This window comes from Pseudorasbora parva, chromosome 3 (assembly GCF_024679245.1).
Source record: "Pseudorasbora parva isolate DD20220531a chromosome 3, ASM2467924v1, whole genome shotgun sequence".
Lineage (NCBI taxonomy): Eukaryota > Metazoa > Chordata > Actinopteri > Cypriniformes > Gobionidae > Pseudorasbora > Pseudorasbora parva.
In genome coordinates this window covers 15,918,933-15,941,601 of record NC_090174.1, presented here as the reverse complement: position 1 = coordinate 15,941,601, position 22,669 = coordinate 15,918,933, and the positions used below count along the sequence as shown (strand labels likewise).

Here is a 22,669-nt window from a genome sequence, read left to right as displayed (position 1 = left end):
TTTTAATTCTTGTTGATCTCATGTTCTTTTCTTCCAGGTGACATTAATGCTGTTGGACCAGAACAACAGAGAACACATCATTGATGCCTTTAGGCCAGACGTGAGCTCCACATCCTTCCAGAGACCCATCAGTGAGATGAACATAGCCAGCGGATGTCCTCTCTTCTGCCCCCTCGCCAAGCTGGCAGGCAAAAGCTCATATCTGAGAGATGACACCATATTTATTAAAGCCATAGTCGACCTCACTGGTTTATAAAGCATTGGAATTATTCATAATAAAAATGGATGATAATATTATTATATCTCTAGCTGCGGAAGCCAAACTATTTAAATTATACAATATAAATAATAATAATATAAATTAGAATACCATATATTTATTCATCGATTTATTTCAGGAAATATTTTCGTTGATAATATTATTGTATGTGTGTATGGAGTGCCAGTGTTAAGTTAGACATGGCACTATTTTCATATAAATCAATATTTAATATGCACTATATATTTATCATAATACACATATAATAATAATAATAATAAATGTGTAGTACACATTTAAACTATACCTATTTTCAGCAGTGTATGTAATAATGGAATATTGATATTTAATATTTTTGTTTTGTGTGACCTAAAGCTGGTAGGATTTGTCATGCTGTTAAATGGGGGTGTTAGGATGTTAACTGCATTTCTGAGGATGTTCTTAGGGGGATGGCAACTTTTGCTGGAAGTATAGTGCATAAATAGATAACTAGGTATATGTCATCAATCTGCTATATATCATCAAGTTTTAAAAACTTAATAATAGAGCAACTTTAATATGCATAAACTGTTTATTGAGCAGAGTGAGAATCATTTAGTTAATAGAAATGAATCATTGTATTGTATTGTTTGTTTATATATATATATATATATATATATATATATGGCTCTTTGCAGCATGAGCCTGCAATATTTGATAACATTTTACTTAAGTTAGGAAAACGTAAAAAAAACCTTAGCAGGATTAAAAGGATGTTCAAACATCTTGAATAACCATTGATTAAATTCACTGTAGTTCTAGCCTGTTTGTAAACATGATCTGATTGTAGGTCTCGCTCTTTTTGTTTGGGCTTGAATTAAATGGCTTCATAGACTATTTCACTGCAGACATTTAATCACCTAGCTTCAAACCCTTATAAAAGGGACCCGGCTTACCAATTGCTCATTTTCCCTGTAACATCACTATACATTAGGTTAGCATAGGGTATTTAGTCGACTGGTTAATTGGATGCAGTTTAAATCCTGTTTAGTTAATGAACAGTCCATGTTACGTCTTGAATTCAAAACGGTTGCTTTTGGTGAAAAGAAGAACTCGAGAATTGAGAGAAAAAAAAATGCCTTTATGATAAATGAATGAAAAGTCAGATAAATCTAAAACTCTTCTTATTAAATTCTGTGTAGTGATTTGTACTATTTAGTTGTCATGTAAGCATTTCTATTAGTTTGTGTTTCATTATGTAGTAATTTTATTTTTGCATGTTTAGATCATAATTATTTTGGCATGTTCAGACCCTTTATTTTATTATTCTGATTTTATGACTAGTTATTCTATAATGTATAATTTGTTTGAAATTAATAATTGTTGTGAAAACAGTATATATCTGTAAACCTGCTAAAGAAAATAAACAGGGAATTTAGGTGTTCTCTAAAGAGGTGTACATTTTTGTCAGCCATAATCTTTTGTAAGGTTAAAGACACTGTAACTGCTTTGGGTAAAATAAGAAATTCACACTTTTATCTGGTAAAAGAAAAAAATCTGTTTAATGGGTCAAACAAATTTTACACATTCCACAATACAAAATCTAATGATGGCAAAGGGCAAGTGGGAAAATCAGATTCACAAACTCAAACAAATATCACACAGGGAAACAGGTCCATTAAAATCAAAACAAAAAACTGATGTACTCACAACTAGAGAGACTAATGCTGCACACTGTGATCCAAACTTTGTCATACGTTGCTTAATGTCAAGTAACAGCTGAGCTTCACATGTGTAGAGCATAATATGTGAGCCATGGGGAGCATTTAATTTTTCATTACATCTGTACGTGATTGTAACAAATTAGAACGTTTGCTTAATATTTACGGCTAGTAAACAATGTAAGCTTATGACACAAGAAGGTGAAGTGCTGGAGGTGAGAAGTAGCAATGCACCCTTATGCTGCATAGTGTTTAAATGCTGCAGTCATAGAGCTCATCTACATTAAATATAATGCAGAATGAAATGGCCAGTGGTGGACCTGACATTTTTTTTTTCTGGTAGTTTTAACAATCCTGTAGAAATAATTTGAATCCAACCTGCACATACTGTCATGACATGTCATACTAGATGTAAATATAAAATAAATATGACACCATAAGAGAGGTGCGTCACTGGTGCATTGTTAAAACCGAATGACCGTATAAAGGCGTCAACTAAAGGTTCAACACAAAGGCTTTAAGTTTCTTTGGAATTTTCACATTTTCAGTATGGTATGATTGTTTAATCATGTCAATTCATATGCACAATGGATACAATGAATTACAATAATAAAAGGCATAGATGAAGTAGAAATAAACATTGTCTTTATGTAACTGTTAAACTAAACTGCTCTCTTTATATAAAACTGGACCACATAAAACACCAGAGACACATAACTGTTGTAAATTTGTAGCATAATTTAGATTTTTTTTCCCTTTTAATGAGCATTTAAATACTCTCATGATCATGTTCTTGCCATGTAACAAACTTAAAAGGTGCTGTGAAAAAAACAAAATATGAATGTGCAGACGTGAACAGGCGGTGTTTCACTCACCACGACTTACAACTTTAAATGGACTTACAACTGCACACACGCATATGTGAATTTGACCTTTATATCAGTCTTCCTGTTGATGTCTTGTCTTCTGCATTTTTAAGCGCATCACATCTGATCTTTCTTAATAATGGTGATCCAAAAAGCCCATTTTCGTTTGTTGTTTCTTTATGCAAAGATCACTTCATCTTTTTAGTGATTTGTTCGTCACAGTACATCCTGCAAGAGGGCCACTAAGCAGATACATGTACTTTTGTTCTTCTTTGAGATGTGGAAGTCAACAGTTTCTTGACCTCACACATCTCTCTGATCATGGAGTGTCTTTCTGTAGCATTTCGATATGCCCGCCAGGGTCCAGATCAGGGCTTGCCGTTTAGATTACCTCTTCTGTGGCCGAGCAAGGAGGAGATCAGTTTGCGAGCCCGTGGTGGCTGTCGGGGGGCCTGGGTGAGGCGCAACATGCGTGGTGAGCGCCACACTTTAATGGTGGAGTCATCACTGGCAGACAGCAGCAGCTCCTGGTCTGCCGGGCTGAAGGCCACAGAGTTGACCACATCATCATGTTGCAGGCGTGCCAAGCAGATGTTGTAGTGTCGGTCCCAGATGTAACCGTGTTTGTCCTCTGCACCGCTACACACACAATTACATTAATTAGAGAATGAACACTTCTAGTGCAGTTATGACTCAATCCTTATGATCTTATGATCAAGCATTTAATGATGTTTCAGGAGCTGTATTCACAAAACATCTTAAGGCTAAAAGTAGCTCTTAACTTGCCAGTGGCAAGTTCTAATTTTAGGACTGCTCAATTTTTGCTATAAGAGTATTTCACAAAGCATTTTAGCACTGGTTCCTAAATCCATAAAAGGATAGGAGTAGTCAAGAGGACTCCTAAGTCACTAAGACTAAATCATAAACAATCCTAATGGCTGTTGCCTCAATCCACCCACAGACAATATACAACATTGAAGCAATAGTGATAATTAATGTATATTTAATACAAATAATAATAATGTTAGATTACCTGTGGTAGTTCTTTTTACGAGTTCACACTTACAAATGATTGAATAAAGTAAAACAATATAAGCGTATTTGACATGCTGACCGAAACAATCGAGGGCTCCGAGCTCGAAATTTAGCCTAAACCCAGAGTTCTGCCCCATATCGCCGACTGAGAGTGAGGAACGGAGGGATGCAGAAAACTGCGGAGGTAACTAAAGATAGGTGAGTCGGCTCTGGGCTGTGTATTTATACCTCCTCTCGTGCTGATTAGATAGACAGTTTGAACGTGCTCCTCATGAACTTCGTTTACAAAAAATAATTTTAAGCATACATGTTAGAGTCTGACAATTAGCTGAACATATTAGTTTAATTAGTGACACTTTCTTACACTTTAGTGACACATACTTTTTATATGTGTCTATATGTGTTTTTATATGTGTATATACTTTTCACATCTTTCTTTGAATACGGCAAACATTTTATTTTAAAATCTTTCTTTGAATATGGCAACATTCTTATTTTAAAAATTTTATTTGAATATAGCAACATTAACCCTTGTTCAACTAAATATTTATAAAATTAAATCACTGACAAAGATCCCTCCCCTATCAGCCAATCACAGTGGTCATAGTTAGTAAGCTTGATGACATCATCCATAGCAACGAGGTCAACTCCATCCTTACTCTTAGCTTAAGACGTTTCTCTATTCCTTAATAAAAGTTCCTCTCAGCAGCTTTGTGAACAGGTTAAGAGAAAACTCGTAAAGAAGAACTTTTACTGCCATTTAAGAGAACTCTTAGTGGTAAGATAAAATGTTTTGTGAATATGTACAGATGAGTGCATACTTAACATTATCTGTAAAAGCCCTGACACACTGACAGTCGGTCAATGTCACTGGGGCCTTTTTTAAGCATCAGTTGGCCTAGTTTTTGCAGTGTGATCTGCATTGTCAACACAGATTAGCGTCCTTTTGGACAACTGAACATGTTGAAATGATGTCTGTCGGAGAGGGAGAGAACTCTGATTGGCTGTTCCTGCTCTACAGAGTGCTAGCCATTCTCAGCTGTCTCAGACGATAACATCTTTGTCCTGTGTTGGCCACTGTAGCTTCGAAAGGGAGGGGTAAGCAAAAATTTGCAACCTCACCATTAGATGTCACTAAAATTGACAAATTCTTAACAACGCACATGCGAGTTGACAGTTGCCTATAGTCTTTGTGGCGTGTTCAAACAATCAGTTATTTAGTGTCATTCAAATACTGCTGATGATTACCACCATGTATTGTACATTACCATGCATTGCACTTTAAATATTGTTTCAATATTCTTTTGTTCATTAGTAAAAAAAAAAAAGTTGTTAGTAGCATAAATACTGTAATTAAATTTTTACATTTTTACAGCGATTTACTTGCATTTCTAGAGGGCTGCCGACTACACATCTATCATACATGTGTCAAAAAAAAAGTTTTTTAAAAGGTTTAGTTAACGCAAATGTTTTTAATTTCTGTCATTACTCACCCTTGTGTTGTTTCAAACCCGAAAAACTTTTGTTAATCTTTGAAACAAAGATCTTTTTGAAGAAATCTGAGAGCTTTCTGTCACCTTATAGAGAGAAATCGAAATGACACTTTAAAAAGTTTATAGAGATCATAAAACTAATTCCATATAAATTGATCGATTTATATGTAATCCACATTTTCTGAAGAGACGGATCGCTTTTTATAATGAACAGGTTGAATTTAGACTTTTATTCACATTTAAACATTGATAAGCAAATATAAACAGAAGCACAACTGAACCTGTTTGACACACAAGAACAGCCCTCATTGGTTCTTGTGGAAGCTCAAACGTGCTTCATAACACACGAGAATGAACCTCGTTGGCACTGTTGGGAAGGTTACTTTGGGAATGTAATAGGTTACAGTTTACAAGTTACCCTATTTAAAATATAGTGTAACTATTTAAATTACTTTATTAATGTAACTTGTTAATTTTCTAATTTCCAGCATTTATTACAGTTACTTTTATTTTGTAATTAAATTACATAATCTAGTTACATGTACTTACTAGTTACTCCCCAACACTGCTCATTGGTTCTCGAACACATCAATATTCAATAAAGGGGACACTAAAAATATGATAAAAGTTATTCAACTTATTATGCAAATAAAATGTATGAATTAGGTCTTATTTAATTCTATAAACTTAAATACTGATCTGCCAACATTGTTGCTATATGATAAATTAAACTAAGCTGATAACATTACTGTTTTCTCCAGTACGACTGTACAGCCAAATCTAATTTTGTCGCAATATTATCCTGTTTGACACTGTGAAGCTGCTTTGACACAATCGTGATTGTAAAAGCGCTATATAAATAAAGTTGATTGATTGATTGATTGACATCAAGCAAACATGCTTGAGCTTTGGTTAACCACACCTGTGGGGCCCGTTTTCAATAAGGAGGTTCAACCAACTTGAACTCTGAGTTCACCTACCCTGGGAAACTCTGAGTTTAGGGTTTCAGAACAGCTGATTTGAGGTAGTTCAATCAACTCTTGAGTAGACTGACTCTTGAGTTAAGTGCGTGCACCACGATCAATGGAGTTCCGAAATTATAATTCACCATGGCAACAGCACCCAACAAAACGACGTTTGCATACTCCCGGTCAATATGTACGTTTGATTATCATGGTATCCCACAGGAAAAAAAGAATGTGGCAGCAGCTAAAATGTTTAAATAAAAACAATTCAGTCAGGTAAAGCTTTACGCATAAAAGATTCATGAAAGAGGTTTCATGACTTTACAAACATTTGACATATTAAAGTTGCTGTCCGTAACTTTTTTTGTGTTCAAGATTTAGAAAAATTATATAATGAGAATGTACAACATGAATCCATTTTCCAACCCGTGTTTTTGTCTTACCCTGAATTATTATGGTACACTTATAATAAGTATTTATATTGGGACTATTTCAGGCCAGACTGGTAGGTCTGGTCGCTGCGGAGAAGCACAGTCCCTGCGTGACTCGCCATAGACATAAACAGAAAGAAGTAGCTCTGGCTGCAATGTTCTTCCGCAAGATGCATGCAGTTCTGTTTGTTAACCACTAGAGTGCAAAAAGTTACGGACTGTAGCTTTAAATAAATCTCATTCAGTGTCTATTTCCATGTGCAGCAGCTTTTCCCACATAGTCTAATGCTCTTTTCACACAATTAAATGTTCTCTGATCCCACCTGTTAAATGTATTAATTAGGGTAATGAACTTAACATTGACTTCAAGCCAGACAAGCACCAGCACCACTGAGAGGTGAAGAGGAGATGGAGAAAGAATATTACAATCCAACAGGTAAAAGAATAAAGTATTTTTAGGAAATAGAGATGGCCATAGAAATTGTGAATAATTTGTGTTTATTTTAACAGCTGTGGTGTTATGTCATGTCATATCTCAGACTACCATTTTGCATCCTTCCATTCCATACAGTATAATCTGTTTTCAGAAAGTGTGATGATGGGAATATATGTTAATGCATTCAACCACTGGAAATCCTAAAGGGAATTCTATTTATTAAGTTACTTCTAGAGGTCTATCAAGTGAACGTCAGGATTCAGTCAAAGGATATGCCATTTTTGTCACTTTGACGGTGTCCTCATGATAAAAAATGAGCAATGAATGCACCTGCACTGCAAACAATGCTTTTCTTACTTTATATTTTTGTCTGGTTGTTTTCAGGCAAAATATGTAGATTCTTAATGAACTAATTTAAGTTAATTTTTTTTATTTTGCAAATGATCTCCCAGATTAATCTAAGAAAGAATAATCTTGTTTCTGTTTGCATTAGGATAATTTTTCCTAGCCAAGTTGCAGTTTTAAGTAAAATGTGCTTGCTTTAGATTTAGATTTCATTTTGAACTTTTAGATATTTGTATTTGAAATAACACACAAATACTCAAAGTATAGCATTGAGCATTGAGCATTTGTGCAGCGTGAATTAATCAATGAAGTATTTAAACACACGTTTCTTTTGTAAACCCAGTTTCTTTTGGTCTCTTCCCCTTTTTTAAAGCATCAAAAGGGGGAAGAGACCAAAAGAAACTGGGTTTACAAAAGAAACCCTGGTCAAGACCAGGTTAGGTTTACAGTGTAAGTTACTAAATATAATATACTTCTATTATAGAAACTGGCTTGACTTATCCTGCTTTCTTAATACCTCCAATTCTGAAACAGAAAACCCAGAGTTTCCCTCATTTCAGGGTAAACATACTCAGTTTTCACTTAACCTCCTTTCTGAAACAGGCTCCTGATGTGAGTCTAATTTTAGTCTGTCCATCATATAAAGTGATGATGTCTCTTCAGAAATGTTGTACTAAACCGCTCAATTCATATGGATTTGTTTTATGATCCCTTTATGAAATTTTTTAAGCATCAAAGTGTAAGTTTCGTACCTGGATAGAAAGTTCTCAGATTTCAACAAAAAGATCTTCATTTGTGTTCCGAAGATAAAAAAGTGGAATGACATGCAAGTAATTAAAGGGTTACTTCAGCGATTAGCATATGGCTTTGTATCAGTAGAAACCCTGGAGTATATTCGAATGATCAGAAATAATTTCACATTTCTACTACATTAATGACCCAGTTTAAATACAGATTAATCTTCCCAGCGCTGAAGTACCCCTTTAATAAAAGAATTGTGCATTTTTGGGTGAACAATCCCTTTAAGTTCTTCTGAACACAACAAACTCCTCAACACAAACATTTGCCCCATTGTTAGGAGACATGTAACAATGTAAAACAATGTGTTCTAAAATTGCCTCAAAATATCAAACATGTTTGATACTCTCAGACTGGATGGATGGAATCATAATGTGAAGTCTGTGCCCATCCTTCATTACGTGCTTTTCTGTGAAATCCTCGACTGACCATTATCAGTATTCTCCAGACTGTAAATTTGGGCAAAAGTCATGTAGTGTATTCCAGACTTAAGACTTTTATTTTTTTTATTTTTACATAGATTGTCTAACTCGCATGAAGTAAATGTTTTTTTGTTGTTGTTGTTGTTGATGGTTTTGGTATTATTTACACAAAAATTATTCTCCTTTATCTAATTATTGAAAATAGAAAAGGAGGGGGACAAAAAAAAACATTTAAAGCCATTCCAGAGCTAATGCCTGAATCTAGAAAAATATTTCTTCATATTATATTATAAAGTCTGAAACATCAAGATATCCATTTTATCACCTAGCTCTAGTTGATAATTATTTATCTGGTGTTGATAATTATTTTTGGTTAAAGGCTGTCTGACTAGAATTGATTGGAAAAGGAGAGCAGTGTGCTTCGCTTCATTCTGTTTGTTAATGGTGCAAAGATGCAGACTTAAGAAAGGGGAGGTAACGTCCCCTACAGGAGCACGTCTTGGAGCAGGTTCGCAATGTCTCCTGGACCTTACGAGTTGATCCATCTCATCCATCTCAGATAGGGGTACCCGAATTTAGAATCAGGCAGATAGGGATCTATTTCTCACCATTTTATTTGTATATTTATAATTCTCTTTACAACTATTTTAATTATCCTTGTTTTAATTTTAATTCTTACAAATGGTTCTCTTATTTCATATGCATATGTCATCACTGTTTTAATTATTTTTTTATGTAAAGCACTATGAATTGCCATCATATATGAAATGTGCTATATAAATAAACTTGCATGCCTGCCTAGTACTGTTATACTTGCTCATATTTTGACTTTAGCGATCACTATCATCTAGCACAGTTGACGTTCAAAGACATATAAGGCTGCCCAAGTGAAACATGTTGAAATTCATATTTGCACTCATATGCACTCGTGTCAAAACATGGAAGGTAATTATGAGCTTACGATTAAAGGGTTAGTTCACCCAAAAATGAAATTTACGTCATTAATGACTCACCCTAATATCATTCCACACCTGTAAGACCTCCGTTCATCTTCAGACACAGTTTAAGATATTTTATATTTAGTCTGAGTGTGTATGAAAGTGTATGCACACTGTTCTGTCCATGTCCAGAAAGGGAATAAAAACATCATCAAAGTAGTCCCTATGTGACACCAGTGGGCTAATTAGAATATCTTGAAGCATCGAAAATACCTGTTATATACCAAAAATAACAAACTACGACTTTATTCAGCATTGTCTTCTCTTCCTTGTTTGTATTCAATCCTCAAATAAAGATTCAAAGGGTTATGAATCAGTGAATCGATCAATAATACGGCTCGCCAATGTCACGTGATTTCATCAATTTGGCAAGCGATCCGAATCATGAATCAATACGCTGATTCACAACCGTTTGAATCTTTATTTGAGGATTGAACACAAACAAGGAAGAGAAGACAATGCTGAATAAAGTCAGTGTTTTAGTTATTTTTGGACCAAAATGTATTTTCGATGCTTCAAGAGATTCTAATTAACTAACTGATGTCACATATGGACTACTTTGATGATGTTTTTATTCCCTTTCTGGACATGGACAGTATATAGTGTATATACATTTGGATACTCTTTCAGACTAAATATAAAATATCTTAAACTGTGTTCCCAAGATGAACGGAGGTCTTACGGGTGTGGAACGACATTAGGGTGTCATAATGACATCAATTTCATTTTTGGGTGAACGAATCCTTTAACGCAAAAACTTAGTCATTCAACCAGTTCATGGTTAATTGAGCAATTAACATTTCTGTTATTAAATACTCAAAAGATGCTATGACAAATTCAATGTACTCAATGCTACTTTCACAACATAAGGAAGTTGCATTTAAAAAAACATGTTCATGAATGTGCACTTGTCATTTAGTGTTGGCATAAAGTACAGTAAAGATCAGTATCATAAAACAAATACTGCATGTTTACATTGGTATAAAGCCTGTACTCCAAATGGCAGCAATGGAGACTTAATATTCAGTTTGCCATAGCAAAAACAATCTGTTAGTACTGGGTTGTAAATTACCTGGCGACAAAGTCTCGACTGACATCGAGGAAGATGAAGAAGCATTCATCATTGGGTGTGAAGGCCCGGTGGGCTCGAAGGCTGCGGCGCTCCTCTCTAAGACTCTTCAGATCAATCACATGCAGGTCGATCTCCTCTGCGATGGGTGGAGGGGACATGGGGTCAGAGATCACACAGCCCGCCGGCCACGCTCGACTGTTCACGTACAAGTACCTATGAACAGACAAACACTGAATGACAGCTGCCAGTTTAATTGATAACTATGTGCTTTAATATCAGACACATTTTTAACCATTTACTCATTTCAGCCATATTTTTTTTAAAGGGACAAGATTATAAGACATCGCTAAAATAGTCCATGTGTCTCAAACGTAATTTTGTGAAACAAAAATAATGACTTTATTCAACATTTTCTTCATGTCTGTGTCAGTCTCCTACGCTGTTGATATAGTGTAAAACAGTACAGCGCTTCCGAGTTTTAAGGCAGAATGCCGTCTCACCTTTGGCCAGCTCCTGCGTCAGCATCACAAGCATGCCTCGTGGTGTTCACATGAACAGCGTCGGTCAATGGTAAGCCAGCATTCTGACATAGTTCTTCGAAAGCGCTGCACTGTATTTACTACATCAATATTATAGAAGACTGACACAGACGTGAAAAGATTGTTGAATAAAGTTATTTTTGTTTGTTTTTACACACTAAAAGTATCCTTCGTTGTCGCATTACTGCCTTCTTGGAATTAAATTGCTGTCTATGGAGAGTCAGAGAGCTCTCAGATTTCATAAAAAAATATCTTAATTTGTGTTCCAAAGATGAGCGAAGATCATACGGGTTTGGAACATGAGAGTGAGTAATTAAAGGGTTAGTTCACCCAAAAATGAAATTGATGTCATTAATGACTCGTCCTGTTCCATGTCGTTTCACACCCGTAAGACCTCCGTTCATCTTCAGAACACAGTTTAAGATATTTTATATTTTAGTCCCAGAGCATATGCAGTCTATGCACACTGTACTGTCACACTGTTCATTTTTGGGTGAACTAATCCTTTAAGGGTTTTTATGACATTTAAAGGTGGGGTAAGTGCTTTCTGGTAACCGTTGTTGTTATTTCAAATCACCAAAAGAAACACGCCCCTACCCTCAAAAAGGGTCTCTGCCATTGACAGTAAAAGAAATGGACACAGCAACCCCATAGACTTCCAACAGTGAAAAGTGAAGTCAATTAGAAGCACTCACTTCCTGGTGGCTGAGCGTACTGCGCAGCCTCAGACTTAGTGTGACGACGTAGATGTGACATAAGCAACCTGTCTGACAGTTGTGAGTCTTATAGTAGTTGTGGAAAGTGAAATCTGAATCACGTTGTTTAAATATTTTCTCCCCCCTTTTGGCTCACTATGGGCTTCTCTCCATTCTTCTCCCTTGACTTTATCAGACTTTGTGTCTCCACGTCCCCCCGACCGCCTCATAGTGAGTAAAAGATTGCCTGCGAAGGTCTCCTCCTGTCTATTCGGTAATTTCTCTACTGTGCAGAGTTGCGTTGGTTATGACGCAATCGTTAGCCTATTTTAATAAAAACAGCTTCTACGGGACGATAGTGTAAGATACAAGGTAATGGAGCCATTTATACATTGTCGTGTTTCTTTATAAATAAACAATGGACAAATGGAGTCTTTAAATGCCTCAGATGTAAAGTTATTCAATGTCAAAGTGACGCAAAAATGAATGGGGGTCATTGGGATGCTAACAGGCAATGGCTTGGTTAGCAATGGCCGCCCCTATGGGTGGAACGCATTCCGGTCTTTATCATCGCTGAAGTGAGTGACAATACGATCGTTCGCAAATTAACAAACAAGTGAACACGACACACGAGCATATTCAAGCAAAAGCCAGCATATATTAGTTCTTGGCTAATGTCCGTCTTTTGTGACTCATGGCTTTTGATTAATGACATGCACTGAGCCTCTCTTCTCACCATCAATAGTAGTCTCGCCCCTTCTCTTTCTCGACAGCTCTGTAACAAACCAGCCTTGATAACATGGAGACGGAACTGCAAGCGTTGCTGACTTTGTTGTCCTTTTTAGCAGTAAAATCGACAACAATCTGCAACTGTTTACACTACGCACATGCCCAGTGTGCATTAACGGTCATGTGACATTTTCAGTTGTGAAGTGTGGATCCAGCACAGCACACACACCTATGGTCAGGTGACAGACCCATGCCGATGATGTGGCCATGTATGTCGATCACATGATCCAGTGAGTCAAAGAATTCTTCTGTACTGCGCTCCTCTCCTAACACAGGACCACACGTCGTCATTTGATCAGGCATTATCCGCTTGATACCTGAAACACACATAAACACATGAGTTAGCCATCCAGACATGTACTGTATGAAAAAACACAAATACACACTTACCTATTTGGTGAGGCGAGTAGGTAAGGCTGCCAGTGGTGAAGAGGAGGTAGGTCTTGTCCTCTCCTTCTCCAGGAGCTGAGGGAGACACTAGGTTTGGATCAGGAGCTTTGGTGCGTCTGCTGCCCATCAGCCTGGCCACCTTCGTTTCCAAATTTCGATCACGAGCAGTTACGTTTTGGCAACCCTAATGGCAGGAAATACAGCACTCATAAAGGACAACATATAATACATTTTAAAAGAGGAGTGTTTTTAATGCTAGTATCCGGTTACTGGTGGCATCAACTTGAAGAACTGTGCCTGTATTTTAAATTCGGCACAACCAAACATTAAAATGCATAATGCACTTCTAACTAATTTCAATTGAATTTTGCTTTTGAATTTTAACCACAATATAATTCCACAGACTGCTGAAAGGTACAATTAAATCCAATTGAACACTAATCATTTTGTGTGAATGCTGCTCTTTTACATTTCTTCATTTAGCGTTCTAGGTATTCTTCAAAAAAAAAAAAAAAAAAAAAAAAAAACAAACGTGACATGAGATGCTAGCAATTTCAAGATCTTACATGTATTACATGATGTAGCCCAGATGTGCTAAATGAGGGCAGATGTGCTGACACTCTTTTTTCTCCTCGCTCATCATCCTCTTCGTCCTCATCATCTACTTCCTCCTCCTCTTCACTGTCTGCGCTTCCGAGATCAAAGAAGAGAGGCTGGTGCTGCTGCGTCCGTTGAGCTTGTGCCTGTGACTGAGCCTCATAGTCCAGGAGGAGGTCAGGAGTATCGTGTCGACGGCAGTGGGCAACCATTACGGTGCGGATAGTGCTGGCATTGATGTTCTGGATCTTAAAGAGACGCTTCACCACATTCACGTTTTCTGACTCAACGTCCTGAACATGGAGAGTGAGTGAGTAGTTAGGACAATAATGTTGTCTATATTGTCTAGATACATAACCATTAGAACGATTTTTGCTTTGTTATAACTTAATGTGGCTAAATATATTTAATAATCCAACACAATGGAAGATCACAATGGGTCTCATTAACATTTTTGTGAGAAACACTGTGGAATGACACCAGGCTTGTGCACAATTCAGAATTCAATTGAGAATGACTCCCAAATTCCAATTCAATTATTGAATTTGAATTGATGTCAAAAACAGGATGTAGAATTACAATTCGAATTTGAATTAAAGGAAGTAGAATTTAAATTTAAGAAAAATTCCAAGAAATTCATATACATGTCCATCTTGCCATAGCAGCTTCCTCTGCACCTGTTGAGAGAATCTTTAGTGTTGCAGGAAAGATCTACAGACCAGAACACTGTAGAGTCAATGATAAAACATTGAGGAGTGATTGAGAATTAGATGCATCAGTGTTGCTCGGTGAGTTTTGCACTTGGATTAATGATAACTGCATTTACAACAACTTATTTATTTTATTACTTTGAAATGAAAATAACATTGGAACAAAACTAATTAAACAACATTGAGGGGGTAATGTTTTTCAATTGATCATTATCTGTATTTTAGAAAAAAATGTATGCAGGGTTGAGGAGTGACACTGTAAAAAAAATAATCATGGGTCTTGTAATTTTCACACAAAAAATTAAGATGATAATTAAAAATAGCATGTATATTTTTATATTATTATTATTATTATTATATTATTTATAAGAAAATTGTGGTTCAGTGTTGTTTAGAAATAAAACCAAGAGATACCCTTTTAAAAAAAATTTTTAAAGGGGGGGTGAAACACTCAGTTTCAGTCAGTGTCATGTCAATCTTGAGTACCTATAGAGTAGCATTGCATCCTGCATATCTCCGAAAAGTCTTTATTTTTTTTATAATTATATAAGAAAGATGCGCTGTTCCGAGTCTTTCCGGAAAAAGCCGAGCGGGTGGGGGCGTGTCGTGTGAGCGGAGCTAAATAATGACGTGTGCTCGCTGCTGCTATTGTGTTGAGTCGAGTGCGTCGTAAAGCTGTGTCATCCCTAACAGCGGGAAAAAAACTTTATTCAAAATAAAAATATGGCTTTTAATCAGATACAGCCATACATCTATGATCCGGAATCAGACCCAGAGGCTGCAGTTGAACAGGAGCAGCAGCAAAAACGACTAGAGCAGGACGTCTCTATGTGGTACAAGTTATACACTAACTATATAATATGCTTAGCGGCTTGTGTTATTTACATATTTATACTTGAATTATATCGTCATATTTTTGTCTTTGAAGGTGTACATGTGGGAAGTGCAGTTGTGCACGTGTGTTTGTGTGTTTACGCGTGGTTTGTGTAGACAGTAAGCGGACTGGTTTTGCACGGCAGGCTAGTTAGTGTTTACATAGAAAGACACGGAATAGTAGCGCATTTGAATGAAGAAGCGTGCTTATTTAGTTCAACATATTTCCCCCCTCTTTGTGTATTGTTGTTTGGAGTGCTTTTACAATACACAAACATAAAGTTACACATATAGTGGCCAGCTAAACAAATGTACACGCACTACACATCGCATGCTCCATTGATCAATTAACTATACGTGATCATGTTTGGGCTACTTGATGGGCATAGGCAAAAACACAGACATTTGAAGCAGTCTCACTCACCGCCTGCGGTTCTAACGTTGGGACTGGTCCATCCTTTAGCATTAGGCGATCGGAAAATCCTGTGTCGAGCTGGGCCTTGTTTATGAAACAGTCGGCACCGAAATGCAGCGAACAGATATAAACATTCGCGCAACTCAGTTGCTGATCCGGAAAAGCAAATTACATCCACTGTTGCCTTAACGCGGGGTTTTGGGGAATCTGTGCAGGACTGTCTTGGTCTGGCAACCAAAAACGCACTTTTTTGGTGACATTGTTATGTGCACATCACCTGTGCAGCGCAGCCTACGAGCCAGCGCTTTGATGGGCGTAGGCTGTTACTTTCGCTCTCTCCCTCTCTCTCTCTCACGCGCTTCCGGTAGAATTGTCCGTAAGGCCCATACAAGGAAATTCCGCCCCCATTAACGTCAAAGGGGACGCATGATCTCAAAAAACTTGCCGAAACTTATGACTAACCGGAAGTAGTATTTTTGACAAAGAAATACTCCCATCAAACGTCCACCTTAACTTTTGAAACTTTGTCCATGTTTAGTATGGGATTCCAAGTCTTTAACAGTGTAAAAAGATCAGTATGCATGAAACAGCATTTCACCCCCCCTTTAAATGAAATGTAAGCAATTTTTAGGCTTGAACTGAGGAAACAATTAAGCTGATAAAATTAAGGAAAATAAGGTTACTTGTTTATTTTAAGAGAATTAGCTCAATTGTGCAGTTTTATTTAGAGACACCATTGTTAGTTCCCAGCATGCTTTCCTTAATTTAGATTAATATTGAAATTAAGTGTTGCTTAATGTGTTTTTGAGTGAAGGGAAACATCTGTTAATGTATAATGTTCATCTATGTTTGACACTTGAAAGAATTTCTGTTATGTTGAAGTTTTGACCGTTACCATTGTGCAGAAAAGTAGAGCTTATGGTTAGGTTGTGGTGTAAATAACTGCAATTATTATTATTATGAAGAAGAATGTTGCTTTGTTCAATAAACAATAACTTTGCTAATGCTAGTGGAATAACAAGTTTGTTTCTACTTGTGCCAGCATCAAACAGACTATTAATTGAATAACATAAGTCAAATATAAGCAGGTAATTTCCATTTACTCTTATATTTTTTTTCCCAGTCACCTTAAATTAAAAAAGCACATTCCACTAATATTTAATTCATCATAACAACTACTTAAATATTATGTGTAATGTTACCATTTTTTTAAAAGTAGATACTGTGTAATATTTTTACAGTGTAGATATGTGTAATGAAATTGTGTTATTAAATTACAAAATTAATGTAATTGTTCTTTTACTGAGGTAAAATTTGTAATTTAATTAGTTACTAATCATAAAAAAGGAAATTGCTTTGCATTGATAAAGTAATCCAAACCAAATTTATAATGGGTAACATATAACAGTAAGCGATTACATTTCCAAAGTAACCTTCCTAACACTGAATGTTTGTGAGATTCAACAGATTCTTTCTGTTGTGTGACTGTGGAATTTCTTCGAATTGTCATGAATTTATTTCTACTTCCTGTCATTCAAATTCCTGTGGGTCGATTCAATTCCAATTCCAATTCATGAATTGAATGGAGGTAAATTCTGAAGTTTGCACAAGCCTGAATGACAAAAACTGTTTTATCTGTGTAAAAAAAGCTATTTTTTAAAATTAAATTAAAAATATATTTCATGGCAAGTAGGCAAAATGTTCTCAAATCATCAAACGCAAGTTAAAGTGATAGTACACCCAAAAATTAAAATTCTGTCATTATTCACCCTCATGTCGTTCCAAACCCTTAAGACCTTCTTTTATCTTCGGAACATATTAAAATATTTTAGATGAAAATCCTGCATAGACAGCTATTTAATTAACGATTTCAAGTCCATGTGACTTCATTGTACTTTTTGTGTGCAAAAAAACCACAACAAATATGAAAAATTTCTTCTAGCCAGTGTCAGATTTGTACATAGTGTGAACAGTAAAGTGCTTCCTAGTTCTACAGCAAAACGACTCGTGCGCATGCATCGTTGTGCTTGTGTGAACAGCATCGGCCAATGGTAAGCCGGCATTCTGGAAGCGCTTCACTGTTTACACTGCATCAGCAGCATAAGAATCTGAAACAGGATAGAAGAAACAGCTGAATAAAGTTTTTGAATTTTGTTTGTTTTTTTTGCATACAAAAAGTATACTCGTTGCTTCATAAATTTAAGGTTGAACCACTATAGTCAAATGGACTATTTTAACAATGTCTTTACTACTTTCTGAACCTTGAAAGTTGCAATGACTTTGCTATCTATGGAGGAGTCAGAGACATCTCGGATTTCATCAAAAATATCTTCATTTCTGTTCCAAAGATCAAAAAAGGTCTTGAGTGTTTGGAATGACATGAGGGTTAGTTATTAATTAAAGAAATAAAACATTTTGGGGTGAACTAACCCCCTACATTTTTAACCCAGCACATTACTTTGAGACAATATGAGAACTGAACACATCTGAACCTGGAAGGCTTTGTTGAGCCAGAGCACAGAGCAGGAGGTCATGTTGCCAATCCAGTGAAGGTTGCCAGAGATGAGGTGTGTTTCATTCAGCCAGCAGCCAAACACGTCATAAGGCTTATTTCTCACACGGGACAGCAGAGTGTAGTTCTCTATGGATCCGAAACAACATCTATCACAAATCTACTTAAGATGTATATGTGTGCAGTTGATGTATATAAATACTTTCTCTACCCAAACTGAAGACTGCAATCTCTCCAGAGGAGGAGTGATGTGGGCCAAGGTAGACCCCTGACACCAGAAGGAGTGTGTCATCAGCATTGAACTGGGAGAACTGAGTGTAACCCCAGTTAAACTGTCGCATACTATAGCTGTGAACCAAAGAGATGTTTCCATCTGGTTTCTCTGTGTCCCAGACCTGTAAAAACAACATTCAGTGAATAACAAAGCAGTAACGAACATCAACTTAATATACAGTACAGGCCAAAAGTTTGGACACATTACTATTTGTAATGTTTTTGAAAGAAGTTTCTTCTGCTCATCAAGCCTGCATTTATTTGATCAAAAATACAGAAAAAATGTAATATTGTGATATATTATTACAATTTAAAATAACTGGTTTTCAATGTATTATACTTTAAATGATAATTTATTTCTGTGATGCAAAGCTGAATTTTCAGTGTAATTCCTCCAGTCTTCAATGTCACATGATCCTTCAGAAATGATGATTCATTTTCAAAGTTGGAAACAGTTCTGCTGCTTAGTATTTTTTTAATAACCTGTAATCCTTTTTTATAATACTTTGATGAATAAAAAGTAAAATAAATAAATAAATAAAAAAGCAGCAAATATTTAAAAATAAAATAAAAATCTTTTATAAGAACAATATACACTACTGATCAGTTATTTGGGGTCAGTCATTTTTTGAAAATATGTTTTTATTTTGAATAAATGCAGTTCTTATGAACCTTTTATTCATCAAATATATTAGGCAGCAGAACTGTTTCCAACACTCATAATAAATTAGAATATTAGAATGATTTCTGAAGGATCATGTGATAGACTGGACGTCACGTGACACTGAAGACTGGAGTCACAGAAATAAATGATCATTTAAAGTATAATAAATTGAAAAACAAATATTTTAAATTGTAATAATATATCATAATATTAAAAAAATCTGTATTTTTGATAAAATAAATGCAGGCTTTATGAGCATAAGAAACTTATTTCTAAAACATTACAAATAGTAGTGTGTCCAAACTTTTGGCCTGTACTGTATTTACAGGTCCTTCTCAAAAAAAGTGCATATTGTGATAAAGTTCCATTATTTTCCATAATGTAATGATAAAAATGAAACTTTCATATATTTTAGATTTATTGCACACCAACTGAAATATTTCAGGTCTTTTATTTTTTTAATACTGATGATCTTAAAAAATTAGCATATCATGAAAAGGTTCTCTAAACGAGCTATTAACCTAATCATCTGAATCAACTAATTAACTCTAAACACCTGCAAAAGATTCATGAGGCTTTTAAAAACTCCCAACCTGGTTCATTACTCAAAACTGCAATCATGGGTAAGACTGCCGACCTGACTGCTGTCCAGAAGGCCATCATTAGCTGCGAATTTCGCAAAAACTCCCATTTATCGCAAAAAAGTTTACACGCTCTCATGAGGTGGTTTTTCAGGCAATTTGTAAAAGGACGTCTTCGCAAAACTGCAATAGAAACTTTTTTTTCGCATTTACAAGTCACCTGTTGCGGTGACGCATTGCTGCTACATAGGGCCTATATATTATATTTTCCACTCAATTGTGTCGTAATAACAAGATAATGTAGTTAAAAGGACATATTTTCTCCTAATAAGGACTACAGGCTATATATACTGTAATTAAGACATATATTCAAGAAATCTATTAAAACAGAAAGAGCCAGCCTATAGTTTCAGCCTTACTCAAAGGCAGAGGAAACAGGCCAGTTACACACGTCAATCCATTCCACATCTTAGTTTGCTTCTCATTTAATAAACAGGCAATTCATTGATGAAACAGCGATTAAAATAAAATACAATTTACAATTTATAAAAAACTAAAAAAAAAATTAAGAAAGACTTTCTAGAAAATAATACTCGAAGTGATCAAAATCATGTGACTCCCCAGGTCTCAAACATATTGCGATTCTTACTCATGTTGCTCACTTTTCATAATCAACATATATATTAAAATAATAATATTACAGGCTAATGTTTAGGCCTAAACGTAGCCTATTTAGTTTCGTAGTTAGGCTATGTTTTCTTTAACCCACGGCCGATAAAAGCGCCGACGTTCTCATTTTTTCCTTCTTCCTTTAAGAGAGATGAAACAATTCACAATACTCTGTCATTTTTAGCTATACAGATAAGTTTAAGACATAATTATAAACTATAAACTGTCTATTTTTATTTGTGGACTCGGGGAACTAATTATTTTGCATGCACTCACTCCAAACGCTGTCTTCATTTAAAAAAATATATATTTTGTTTATTAAATGTCATTTTTTTCTTTTCCAAAGCATTTCTAAATTTAATTCATATGCCCAACAAATGAAATGTCTAGCCAAAATAACGAAAGTAGTAAAAATAAATAAATAAAAAATAAATAAAACATTTGAGTTACCATGTAAATGTAAACATTTCGCTCTTCTCTATATGCGTCAACCTGGCACGCGTAAAAGTCGATCATTCTTTACAGATGACGGTTTCGGTTTGTTTGGAGAGAAGACGAGACGGAGTTCTTTATTAAACTCATAAAAGACAATAGGATTACAGTAATACTGGATTCTAAACACAGAAATGCTACATTATCATGAAGACCTTGAAGCAGATCTCTCTCACACACACACACACACACACACACACCTCATATCCGTGCAGCTTAAGTAACCTAAGGGGCTTTCCTTGCCATTAATGCTTGGATAACACGCACGTCTCCTTCCAATAAAAATAATGGCTAGTGTGGTGGATGGGATATACAAACCTACCAAGTGCTATCATTTTGGAATGACCTATCGAGGGAGGAAAATAATATGTTTTAGACGCATAACTGCATCTATGGAAACGCGGTCATTTCGCAATAGTTTTTTTATCGACATTTAAGAAATATCGCAAAAGTTTTTCGCGAATCTGTAAAGGAAACGCAGCTATTGACACTCTCAAGTGAGAGGGTAAGACACAGAAAGAAATTTCTGAACAAATAGGCTGTTCCCAGAGTGCTGTATCAAGGCACCTCAGTGGGAAGTCTGTGGGAAGGAAAAAAACGCTGCACAACTAGAAGAGGTGACCGGACCCTGAGGAAGATTGTGGAGAAGGACCGATTCCAGACCTTGGGGGACCTGCGGAAGCAGTGGACTGAGTCTGGAGTAGAAACATCCAGAGCCACCGTGCACAAGCGTGTGCAGGAAATGGGCTACAGGTGCCGCATTCCCCAGGTCAAGCCACTTTTGGGCTACAGAGAAGCAGCACTGGACTGTTGCTCAGTGGTCCAAAGTACTTTTTTCAGATAAAAGCAAATTTTGCATGTTATTTGGAAATCAAGGAGCCAGAGTCTGGAGGAAGACTGGGGAGAAGGAAATGCCAAAATGCCTGAAGTCCAGTGTCAAGTACCCACAGTCAGTGATGGTCTGGGGTGCCATGTCAGCTGATGGTGTTGGTCCAATGTGTTTTATCAAGGGCAAGGTCAATGCAGCTAGCTATCAGGAGATTTTGGAGCACTTCAAGCTTCCATCTGCTGAAAAGCTTTATGAAGATGAAGATTAAATAAATTAAATAACAGTAGAATTTAGTTAAAAGATGTATGTCTATCCCTCAAAGAATCGCTTTTATTCCCATTAAAAATCAGATATGGAGCTGCTGTGAATAAGGTCCATTTCCAGTTGGTAACGTTATTGGTAAAGTCATTGGTAAAGTCAAACTGCCTTTAAAAGCTCTGGCTGCTACAGAAATAGTCAGTGTTCTGAGAAACGTGCTTATGACTGCACATTTTGTGGTCCAGCCTGAAAAATATCAAGATTGTCAAGATTTCAGCATTTAGAAACCAAATTTACGTCAAGATTTTATTGGTGATTTCAAATATGAAATGTAATCGTAAGCTTGGTGAGCAGATTAGGAGAGTTGATGTTTCCCCATTAAAAGGAGATAGGAGCTGAACTTGCATGACTGAAATAGCTGGAGTAACATTTCAAAGATGGCCGCAGAGTTAAATCACTTGACCTAAAGAAACTGCAGTAGGCAGTCTTACCTTAACAGTACAGTCTTTAGAGCAGGAAGAGAAGCGATGTCCACGGTGAGAGAAGGCCAAATGCAGGACCTG

The 22,669-nt window shown here is 36.1% G+C and overlaps 2 protein-coding genes across 4 annotated transcripts in view; one reads left to right on the top strand and one right to left on the bottom strand.

Annotated features, from left to right (window-relative positions):
• Positions 1–1,689, top strand: part of traf2b (Tnf receptor-associated factor 2b) — a 36,108-nt gene extending 34,419 nt beyond the window's left edge. For all 3 annotated transcript variants that reach the window (XM_067437925.1, XM_067437926.1, XM_067437927.1), the window contains one exon: positions 38–1,689. In XM_067437925.1, coding sequence (XP_067294026.1) covers positions 38–256 — 219 coding nt within the window. In that variant the 3' untranslated portion in view covers positions 257–1,689. The remainder of the gene's footprint in view (positions 1–37) is intronic.
• fbxw5 (F-box and WD repeat domain containing 5) overlaps positions 910–22,669 on the bottom strand; it is a 24,282-nt gene continuing 2,522 nt past the window's right edge. The window contains exons 3-10 of the mRNA XM_067437924.1: positions 22,598–22,669; positions 18,552–18,735; positions 18,321–18,469; positions 13,800–14,123; positions 13,234–13,417; positions 13,013–13,160; positions 10,821–11,033; positions 910–3,464 (exon numbers count right to left, since the gene is read on the bottom strand). The exon at positions 22,598–22,669 is cut by the window's right edge and continues 86 nt beyond it. Coding sequence (XP_067294025.1) covers positions 3,194–3,464; positions 10,821–11,033; positions 13,013–13,160; positions 13,234–13,417; positions 13,800–14,123; positions 18,321–18,469; positions 18,552–18,735; positions 22,598–22,669 — 1,545 coding nt within the window. The 3' untranslated portion in view covers positions 910–3,193. The remainder of the gene's footprint in view (positions 3,465–10,820; positions 11,034–13,012; positions 13,161–13,233; positions 13,418–13,799; positions 14,124–18,320; positions 18,470–18,551; positions 18,736–22,597) is intronic.